The sequence below is a fragment of the Miscanthus floridulus genome, chromosome 2, assembly GCF_019320115.1.
Source record: "Miscanthus floridulus cultivar M001 chromosome 2, ASM1932011v1, whole genome shotgun sequence".
Lineage (NCBI taxonomy): Eukaryota > Viridiplantae > Streptophyta > Magnoliopsida > Poales > Poaceae > Miscanthus > Miscanthus floridulus.
Genome location: NC_089581.1, coordinates 180872585 through 180884276, shown reverse-complemented (window position 1 = coordinate 180884276; position 11692 = coordinate 180872585). Strand labels below are relative to the sequence as shown.

General features: G+C 44.3%; 1 protein-coding gene across 1 annotated transcript; it reads left to right on the top strand.

Moving 5' to 3' along the window:
• Positions 1 to 8811: 8811 nt before the first annotated feature.
• Positions 8812 to 11234, top strand: LOC136540877 (probable protein phosphatase 2C 31). The gene is made up of 4 exons (XM_066532909.1): positions 8812 to 10182; positions 10264 to 10377; positions 10754 to 11021; positions 11119 to 11234. Exons 1-4 carry the CDS (start codon positions 8812 to 8814, stop codon positions 11232 to 11234), a joined length of 1869 nt encoding a protein of 622 aa, XP_066389006.1.
• The last annotated feature ends 458 nt before the right edge of the window (positions 11235 to 11692 follow it).

The window sequence follows — 11692 nt, the reverse complement described above, 5'->3', positions numbered from 1 at the left end:
GGGTATATCGAGGTGTGCCAGTCACCTCCCTAGTGTCAGAGCTTTGACCTAGGCCCATTCACTTGGACCTAGAGTGGTTGGTGGCGGTATGGGTCTTCATCAGGCGAGACAGACCCCCTAGCCTCGGGGTTGGGCAAGGCAGAGTCCTCCCCCAGAGGCTGGGCGAGGCGGAGCATAGACCCAAGGGTCAGGCGAGGTGAAGCCCATGGCCTCGGAGTTAGGCGAGGCAGAGTCCTCCTCTAGAGGCCGGGCGAGGCGGGACCAGCCATGAAAGGTTGGGCGAGGCGGAGCCCATAGCCTCAGAGGTTAGGCAAGGCAGAGTCCTCCTCTAGAGGTTAAGCAAGGCAGAACCAACCCTCAGAGGCTGGGCAAGGCGGAGCCCATAGCCTCAGAGGTCGGGCGAGGCAGAGTCCTCCTCTAGAGGCCAGGCAAGGAGGAACTAGCCCTCAGAGGTTGGGTGAGGCGGAGCTTGTGCACCTAGGGGTCAGTTGGAGATGTAGTTGCACCCTTGACTGCTCAGATGTATCAATGTTGATGGTTATTAGCTCCTCCTCTTTAGGTACCCTAGTATTGGTCCCCGATAGGTCATAACTCATAAGTGTGTCGCCCATCATCATATCTCCGAGATATGCTAAACTTTGTGTCATAATAAATTTTAATGTACTCGTCCGTTGGATACCACTATACTAATTGCATGAAGTATACATTATCACATGCAACAACAAAAAGATAATTTATAATAATCAAAACCATGAAGTTCAAAACGGGTTTAGTAGGTACTAACAAGAGTAGAAGAACCAATATTGGCCATCAAAATATGAGCCCAACAAGAATTGCTTTGGTCGAAGCGTGCTCTAGTTTTGAGTGTTTGGTTGAGCTTAGAAATCAAGCTTAAAACTAAACTATAGCAATTCCAAATGCCCAAACCTCAGCACTAAACCTTAGCCCTAGTACTTCCTCAAGAGATAGTTAGATTTAGATAAGAGTTTATATAGCAGTCATGTCGATATAGCTGCATTAGTGGTAGCTTATAACTATATTATAGAAAAATAGTTACTTGATGTTCTTAGGGCATAAGATGCACCCGTCTCTAGCTATGATTGCCATTTCAACAAAAGCAATAACACATGGTCATACAAAAGATGGTTACTTGATAGTACTAGTGCACAATGTAGCGCCTCATTTTCTAGCACGAGGAGGGGCACTTCACACATCAAGTATGATGTGGTATTTACATGATTTACATATGATGTGGTATCTACACAATTTACATTTTCTTATTACTTGTGAGATTCCTCATAGGTTGATACATATGCTATGTAATGATGACACCTATAGATGTAGGTAGGCATAATTGCATATCTTATATTAACCATCTATGGAAATACCTACCGCTCAACTTGTAGCTTGTCATCCATAACACTTTGTCGTATAAAAAGTTCCTAACACTTAAATAATGTATCTGAGGGCCCATGCCTCAGCATAAGTGCACCGCTCATCAAGGCATATTGCCATGATCGGAACACACCATGATAGCTTTAGGATCTTTTTAATGGTCGAGTGATACGGAACACCCCATGTGGCAAACCAACACATGTAACTTCCAACATCATGCCCAAATAACATGATTATTATGCTTACAAGAAATTACATGATTCACATATGTATATAATCATTATTATCCTTTCTAGGCTCGTCTCTTCGATAACTCGCTCAGATTCTTATTAGAGTTAACTGGTAGCTCATCTTGGATTCGCCTAATCCAAGGTCGACTATGCAACAGTGAATAGAATGCTACTTCACACCCACCGGGCAACAACACCTACAAAATAATTTAACGACAGCATCGTGAGTACATTGTGTACTCGTAGGGCTTAATTCCAACATATGATATTTGGTGGATGCATAGGGTAGTTATTGGGCATTTGTATAAGTGCGAAAAGCAATGATGTTCATTAAGATTATGACATGCTATGCTCAACATAGAAGTAAAGGTGTTCATCATTATAACAAAGTGTTCATAGTCCATTGTTCATGCTACCATGGGTACAGAAAGAAAGAATAACCAAATAGTTCCGTCCGAAAGGACTCTAGGCTTTCAAGACTTGATAGAGTTGTACAACTGTATCCACATGGAAATACAGGACTAACCTCCATATTTTGGATCCTTGGAATAAGGGTTTCCTCATGATCTCCAACCTTTCCCTAATCCAGCAAGAGTGTCTGATGAAAGGTTCGAGCGGTTGCCCGGTCAATGTCCCAGGCATTCCCAATCGACGCCAACCCCCTTGCTAGTTTCATGGATAAACTGGTCACAACTAGTTACTTGGCTTGTCGACCCCATCCACGATATGTGGTCTATACGGGTGGTTACTCAAACTTACATATCCCAATACACAGTCCTTACTGCTCCAAGAGCTATGTCATCTAAGATCCCCCGCTCACAATGACCTACCCCTCGCATGAGCAAGATTATCATCAAGATTACCATATTAGAGATACTAGTCCTTAGCAAGATTAGTTAGGTAAGTCAAGTTGTACCCTCATTGGTTTTAGTAGTTAATTATCTAGGTGTAACATCCTACGTGCGCGAGTATGAGTTCCCTTCTCATGCTCGACTTCTACCATTGCCCAAGCAACTAAGCAATAAGCATTAAGCATTTTTGTTCCCATTGTTTAGATGAGAGGCTTCTATAGATTATTAGGCTACTCTAGGTGTAGTATAAGAGTGATTATTATCTAAGACAACATGTAATACATAACTCATAATGCAACTTGATAAGTATCCAAAGTAGGGTTTATAATAGTGGGGTGCTTGCTTGGGTTTTGTCATTCGAATGAAGTCGAAGTTGTAGACGACAACTCTCACACGTTCCTTATGCTACTCAGCTCCTGAAAGAGAACAAGGATCGAGGCTGAGGTCATCCGAGGAGGACTTAGGAACATATCTCAACTTAGAGCTTGGGATAGAGGCTTCTACCTATGGCTCTACTAGTTCCCTTGTGGAAACCGTGCTTAACCTAGTGCTGTTAACTCCTTGGGTAAGAAGGATGAATAGTTTCACACTCTTTGTATGTTGTCAGACACTCTGTCCTAGCTGACGGACACTCTGTTGTGCCAAGTGCTGAGGTGGATTGTCTCTAGGTTGGCTCTACTCAGGCTGTTGGATACTCTATGGGAAACACAGATAGTTTGGTCAGTTGATGGACACACCGATGGAAAATGGGTTCTCTCGGGCTACTGGGTTGATGTTCCCTATAATTCATCGGATGCTCTATCATGGGTGACGAACACTCTGCTATGCTGGTTAGGGTGGAATTTAGGTTGTTGGTGGCTAGGCTCAGTATTGGTGGATACTCCGTCCCAGTGATGGATGTTCCATCTGTTAGGCGATAGACATATGCTCTTGGGTGGTCTTGGGATTCAATTCTTGATGTGCTCAACTGTGATCTATGCATGTGCATGGTATTCCTAGGATAGCTTAGGTAGTTCACTAGGCTCAAGGTAGCTAGGGTTAGAGCTGGTTTTGCTAAGTGTGGCTAGGGCTCTTAGGATCAAATTTAGAGATACAAGGACTCGAGGATAAACCAAGAGATTGGGGTAGAACCTTAGCTCTGAGATCTGAGAGATTCCATAGCAAAAGGTTGAGGATCCAAGCTTCTTTCACTCATACATTCTCTGTTCAAACTTGGCTTGGCTTCACATGTGCTTTCTCTTGCATCATACCAAAGAGATGGATCAAAGGATTATCCAAGGGATGTACATGATTATTCCTAAGCTTACCATGAAGGGGTTGAGGGGTGGAGGGTGTCCATGGGCTAATGCTGATGCTTTCCCCATTCCTCTCCTTTATCTTCTTCAATCCCTTCTCCAATCTTTCCCCTCTCTAGCTTCTAGGGTTCTTGCTTGCTCTTGAGTGAGTTAGAGAGAGAGAGAGAGTGAGTGTTGCAAATAAGAGGATGAGTGAGAGAGTGAGGCTTTAGCTAAGAGATATCCATTCCTTTTTCATGCTAACATGTGGGTCCCACTCGCTTAAGTGGCAAACAACTCATTTCTCATTCTCTGCTGCTGTTCTGTGCTCTATCGGACGGTCTGGTAAGCTGGCGGACTATCCGGTAGTCTCTTCCTTTGCCAAATTGATTAAGTCATTAAGTGGTTAGTCATTGGTGGCCAATGCTTTGCTCCTAGGTAGTCCCTTGGGTTGAATTGTTGTCAATGATATCAATAGAATGAACTCTTAATTTGTTTGGGTCCTTTTCCTTCATTACTTTGGTTGTAAGCCTGACCATGGCTATCTAGGCTCGCGTTAGATGCTTCTACGTCTTGTCTGGCTAGCATAATTTGTTAAACAGGATTCGGGTGATTCAAAAGATGACTTCCTAGATAGCCGGACATGACTGTCTAGGGTGTACTGAGTTCGGGTCGTTACATATATCTTCAAGATATACAAATTTAATACCTCTCAAAAATCAAAACATAAAGATTTGTTGAGTGGGCTCGTTACTTCTCCCTTGTGAAAATCCTACATTGAGAGAATTGAGTGCAATTCCATATGTGTGCCATGCAACATTCATATGAGAAGAATCTTTAAATTTATGGGAACTTTTACTTGCCAATTTCACATTGCGTGCAATATGGCCAAAGCAAGCCTCAATAACACCGTCAAATTCAAGTAGTAGTAGTTAACTAAAACCCGAGCACTATTACTGCTAGAGTACCTATGAGCATATTAGGATATAAATTAAAGCCACTGAACCATCATATCTGATCTCACCCACCTTGTTACAAGCAACACATACAGAATAATGTATTGATCAACATTACATATAAATGCTACAAATTATAACATGTAATGTAATAATTATGACACCAGTAAATGTAGGTTGGCCGGATGGCATATCTACTACTGATCGAGCATATGAGTTATCGACCTGACTACCAAGCTTTGTCGTGTACTAAGTTCCTAAGATTTGAATCATCCTGCCTGCACCTAGATATAAGTGTGCCGCTTGTCATCATATCCCCAAGATATGCTTCAATCTTGTGTGATAATAAATTTAACATATCCATTTTTTGATACGATTACACTGATAGTGTGAATTTTACGTTATTCACATGTATTAACAAAATGAGAATCTATAACAATCAAAATCGTGAAAGGTCAAAACCGGGTTCAAGTAGGTAAGATAACACTAACAAGAACAGAAAAACCAATATTTTCCACCAAGTATGGGCCCAACAAGAATATTGCTTAGACTGAAGCTAGGTCTAGTTTTGGCTTGTTAGTGGGGTTTAGAAATAAAGATTAAAACCGAATGATAGCATTCTAGACACTTAAGACCTAAATAATAAACCTAAATTATTACTTCAAGCTATGGCTACATGCATAGAGTTTAGGTAATAGTCATGCAAATGTGAGCCCCTCATGTTAGGGATAGCCATATTAGTGGTAACCATTAATTATAGAATACATGTTACTTGATGTTATTAGAGTGCAAAACCCTTGCTCTCACCAATTGCATGTAGATTGGCCAGATGGCATATCTCCTGCCGATCGAACATATGAGTTATCGTCCTAACCACCAAATTTTGTCATGTACAAGTTCCTAAGAGTTGAATTGTCGTGCCTGCACCTAGATATAACTGTGCCGCTCGTCATCACATCCCCAGTATATACTTCAATGTTGTGTCATAATAAATTTAACTTATTTGTTCGTTGGATACCACTACACTAATAGTGTGAATTATACCATATGTATTAACAAAATGAGAATCTATAACAGTCAAAATCGTGAAAGTTCAAAACCAGGTTCAAGTAGGTAATATAACACTAACAAGAACAGAAAACCAATATTTTCCACCAAGTATGAGCCCAACAAGAATTGCTTAGACTGAAGCCATCTCTAGTTTTGGGTTGGTGACGAGGATTAGAAATAAAGATTAAAACCGAATGATAGCAATTCTAGATGCTTAAGACCTAAATAATAAACCTAAATAGTACTACTTCAAGCTATGGCTACACGCATAGAGAGTTTAGGTAACAGTCACACAAATGTAACTCCCTCATCTTGATAGCCATATTAGTGGTAACCGTTAATTATAGAAAACATGTTACTTGATGTTATTAGAGTGTAAAACCCTTGCTCTCGAAATTTTCATGTAGGGCGTTGGCCAGATGGCATATCCTACCGATCGAACCTATGAGTTATCGTCCTAACCGCCAAACTTTGTCGTCTACTAAGATCTTAAGAGTAGAATCGTCGTGCCTGCACCTAGATATAAGTGTGCCTCTCATCATCATATCCCCAAGATATGCTTCAATCTTGTGGCGTAATAAATTTAACACATCTGTTCTTTGGATACGACTACACTAATAGTGTGAATTATACGTTATTCACATGTATTAATAAATTTAACATATCTATTCTTTGGATACGACTACACTAATAGTGTGAATTATACGTTATTCACATGTGTTAATAAATTTAAATTTAACATATATGTTCATTGGATACGCCTACACTAATAGTGTGAATTATACATTATTCACATGTATTAACAAAATGAGAATCTATGGCCGTGGAAATCATGAAAGCTCAAAACCGGGTTCAAGTAGGTAAGGTAACACTAACAAGAACAGATAAACCAATATTTTGCACCAAGTATGAGCCCAACAAGAACTGCTTAGATTGAAGCCAGCTCTATTTTTGGGTTGTTATATTGGGGTTTAGAAATAAAGATTAAAATCGAATGATAGCAATTCTAGATGCTTGAGACCTAAATAAAACATAAATGCTAATACTTCAAGCTATGGCTACATGCATAGAGAGTTGAGGTAACAGTCACACAAATGTAACTCCCCCATCTTAGCGATAGCTATATTAGTGGTAACCGTTAATTGTAGAAAACATGCTACTTGATGTTATTAGAGTGTAAAACCCTTTCTCTCACAATTTGCATGTTTGTTGGCCAGATGGCATATCTCCTACTGATTTAACATATGAGTTATGGTCCTAACCGCCAAATGTTGTCGTGTACTAGGTTCCTAAGAGTTGAATCGTCGTGCTTGCACCAAGATATTAGTGTGACGCTCATCATCGTATCCCCAAGATATGCTTCAATCTTGTGTCGTAATAAATTTAACACATCTGTGCTTTGGATACAACTACACTAATAGTGTGAATTATACGTTATTCATATGTATTAATAAATTTAACATATCTGTTCTTTGGATACGACTACACTAATAGTGTGAGTTATACATTATTCACATGTATTAATAAATTTAGCATATCTGTTCTTTGGATACGACTACACTAATAGTGTGAATTATACGTTATTCATGTATTAATGAATTTAAATTTAACATATCTGTTCTTTGGATACACCTACACTAATAGTGTGAATCATACATTATTCACATGTATTAACAAAATGAGAATCTATGGCAATGAAAATCGTGAAAGTTCAAAACAGGGTTCAAGTAGGTAAGATAACACTAACAAGGATAGATAAACATATTTTGTACCAAGTATGAGCCCAATAAGAATTGCTTAGATTGAACCTAGCTCTAGTTTTGGGTTGTTATTAGTGAGGTTTAGAAATAAAGATTAAAATCGAATGATAACAATTCTAGATGCTTGGGACCTAAATAATAAACCTAAATGCTAATACTTCAAGCTATGGCTACATGCGTAGAAAGTTTAGGTAACAGTCACGCAAATGTAACCCCCTCATCTTAATGATAGACATATTAGTGGTAAGTGTTAATTATAGAAAACCTGTTACTTGATGTTATTAGAGTGTAAAACCCTTGCTCTCACCAATTGCTATTTTTTAACAAAAATAATAATGCCTTGACATAAAAATGTGGGTTAGTTGTTAGTATTTGAGCGCAAGATGGCACCTCATTTTCTAAGACAAAAAGGGATACTCGACATATCAAGCATGATGTTGTATTAAGGAATGCGTTGTACATAACCTTACTAACATTGGCGCAACTAACTATAACACATAGGTCGATACATTGCTCGTTGTAAATTCCATGCAATGTATGTAACATATTAAGCTATACTATACTTTATAAAGATGACACCTATAAAATTATTATAGTGTAATTGCATATCTCACGTTAACCATCCATGAGAATGCGCACCGCTCAACTTGTAACCTATTTACCATCCCATTCTGTCGTGTACTATAAGTTCCTAAATGTTAAACCGGCATGTCTGCAGTCGGCGCCTAGACATGCGTGCACCGATCATCATCGTATCTTCAAGATATGCAATCATTAATTTTCTCAATGAATCCAACCGCAAAGATTTGTTGAGTGTGCTCGTTGCTTCGCCGCTCTTCACCCTCCCCCCTCGGCTTGGGCCTATATAAAGCGAGAACCGAAGCCTCTTTGATTCATCCCAGAGCTTTCAGTGCCTTAGAAAGCCATTCCACAAGAATTGGACAGTGTTGTGGGAACTGAAGCCTCAACGCCTTCGGTAGCCTCCAAGCCCTTCCATGAGAATTAGATAGGGTCGTTGGAACCAAAGCCTCATCGCCCGCGTTAGCATACAAGCCCTTTCGTGAGAATTGGGAAGAGCATGTAGAGAAACCATGGTGTTTTAGCTTTGGGTACCCCCAAGCAAGAGCGCCACCATTCACTCGAAGGTGGGCCTGCCCCTCGTCACATCACTGGACTCCAACTATAGTCAACTCCCATAAACAAATCATCTTCTCCTCTACCCTCCCTTTCCCAGGTCATCTCATCAGTCCCCTCCACTCCACCGATCCCCAAAATCCAAATCCCAAGAAAACAAAATGGGCAATGGCATCACCAAGAACCCATGCTTCTCCGGCGACCCGTACGCCGCCGCCATCGTGTCGGACCCGCTCCCGAGCGACAGCCAGGGTCACTCCTTCACCTACGTGCCATCAGGCGCCGCCTTCGACCAGCCCACGACGGCTGCCGCGATGTCGTCGGAGTCGTCGTTCTTCTCTCTGTCTGGCGCCGCCATCAGCGCCAATCAAGTGACGTCGGCGTCCATGCCTTCTTTCCGTCTTTACAATGAAATGACGTGGCCGCTGTCGAGCGCGTGCATGTTCGAGAGCTCGCGGTCCTTCACCGCCGTTCCACTCCAAGCGGCGCCGCCTCCGCTCTCCATGTCAGGGCCGGTCCAGTTCACGTCTGGCCGGTTCTCCGAGACGTCAGGCTCCGCGTCCACCACCTCAGACTCACCATTCTTGTCGGGTCCACTTGACCGCCCCTCGGCCGCCTCCTCGGCCGTGGCCGTGGGGGTCCAACCGAGTGTTTCTCAGCTCATCGCTGAGCGCCGCGCCGCGCGCTCCCGTCTCCGTGACGAGCGATCTCTGCTACGGTTCTTCGTGAGGACCGCATCCAAACTCCAGCTCGGGTCGCCGCGCTATGGCCGCGGGCCACAGGAACATCCTGCTGAGCCGATAAAGGTCTCCTTCAGCGATGGGGACTACCGCTCACCGCCGAACGATAATGTGGAGTGGGCTCAGGGCATGGCCGGCGAGGACCGGTTCCACGTCGCGGTGTCCGAGGAGCACGGTTGGGTGTTCGTCGGAATCTACGACGGTTTCAATGGGCCCGACGCGACCGATTACCTCTTCGCCAACCTCTACGTCGCCGTCCACAACGAGCTCAAAGGCGTGCTCTGGGACGACATCCAAGCAGGCGACGGCGCCAGGTGCGTTCAGCAAGAAGCGGCTGCAGGCAATGCCGAACGCCTCTGTCTTGCTGGGGCCGACGGTGACAGCGCGGAGGCTAAGCGCAGGCGGACGGAAGTGCCCATGCCAGGCAACAACGTCACTACGCCAGTGCATCGCGACGTCCTGAGGGCGCTGGCGCGGGCACTGGAGAAGACGGAGGAGGCGTTCTTCGCGGCGGCGGAGGAACGCGCGGCCGATAGCCCGGAGCTGGGGCTGATGGGCTCCTGCGTGCTCGTCATCGTGATGAAGGGCAAGGACGTTTACGTCATGAACGTCGGGGACAGCCGCGCCGTGCTGGCGCGGAGACCGGAGCCCGACCTGAAGAACGTCCTCGGCAAGGCATCGCAGGACCTGCAGCAGTTCAAGGCCGAGATCATGCGCGAGCTGGAGGCGCACGACATGGACGGCCTGCAGGCCGTGCAGCTCACCGCAGAGCACAGCACCGCGGTCCAGGAGGTACGCCATCTTTCCCTCCTCTACTCGTCTCCTCTCCTCTCCTATTTATAACTTCAATTATGACTAATGAGGATGGTGCAGGAGGTGATGAGGATCAAAGGTCAACATCTGAATGATCGGAACGCCATAGTCAATGGCCGGGTCAAGGGGAAGATCAACGTCACTAGAGCGTTTGGGGTCGCCTACCTGAAGCAGGTAACTTCGGTTCTACTAGTATTTCGTTTTCAGTGCGCATGCTCAAGTATATTTCTATTGTCGGTCAGGCCTCTGCAGTTTGTTCTGCATATTACTGCAGCGTTTAAGATGTGCAGTTCTTCTGAACATGCCCTGTGCACTGTGCTGTGACAGTCTAGGACTATGCGACTGCGAGTAACCAACCATGTAGTTGTAGGCCCTACGCTCCAAATCATGGCTGATTAGTGGTCGTTCAATAGTGGATTGGTGGAGTAGGACTGTAGGAATTCCGTGTCTCGTGGTCCCAAAGCGTCAAAATTGGCTTCAAATGTCAATCTGCAAACCTGACGATTCTGTCGATGTTCGTTAGTAATTTTTTTATCTCTGGCACTGCCAGCCCAAGTGGAACAGCAGGCTTCTGGAAGCCTTCAAGATCAACTACGTCGGCACGGACCCGTACGTGACCTGCACGCCGTCGCTGTGCCACCACCGCATCGTTGGCTCGCAGGACAAGTTCCTGGTGCTGTCCTCCGACGGGCTGTACGAGTTCTTCACCAACAAGGAGGTGGTGGACCAGGTGGAGGCCTTCACCGCCGCGAAGCCCGACGGCGACCCCGCGCACCACCTCGTCGGGGAGCTCGTGCACCGCGCCGCGAGGAAGGCCGGTGAGTAACTCAACCATCCATGAGCACGCACTCTACCCTCTACGTACAGGGCAGCACGATCAGACTGGTTTCTCGTTCTCATTTTGTTGCGTTGCAGGCATGGAGACGCGCCGGCTGCTGGCCATCCCGCGCGGCGAGAGGAGGCACTACCATGACGACGTCTCCATCATCGTCATCTCGTTCAAGGGACGGATCTGGAGGTCGTCTGTCTAGGCGTGTCCGAGTCAGATGACGAGGTTTCAGAGGTCCAAGGCGTCCTCGTAGTTCAGATGAGAAGAGATGGATGAGGCGATGGTCGACAGTGTTCGGCTATTGTTTTTTTTACCTTATATACTAGTAGAAACCGTGTTCGTTCTTGCCGAAACTGTTGTACATAGTTCCGCAAGACGAACTCTATATAGCTAGGGCTTATGTAGTACTCCGTAATCCCAAAAAAAAATGAAGAAGAAAAGGAAAAAAAAGGAAAGGAATGTAGTAGTAGTATGTAATTATTAGGGGTTTCGCATGATTGCGATCGAAACAAGGGGGTAATATTATATTTAATAGCAAGTAGTAACTGTTGTGTGTATCGCTCTCAGTCTCAGCCTAGCAACAGTAGAAACAGGGAATCGACATGTTCTAGCACATCTGGGGCAACAATAGGCTTTCGAACATATGCATCCTGGTTTAGT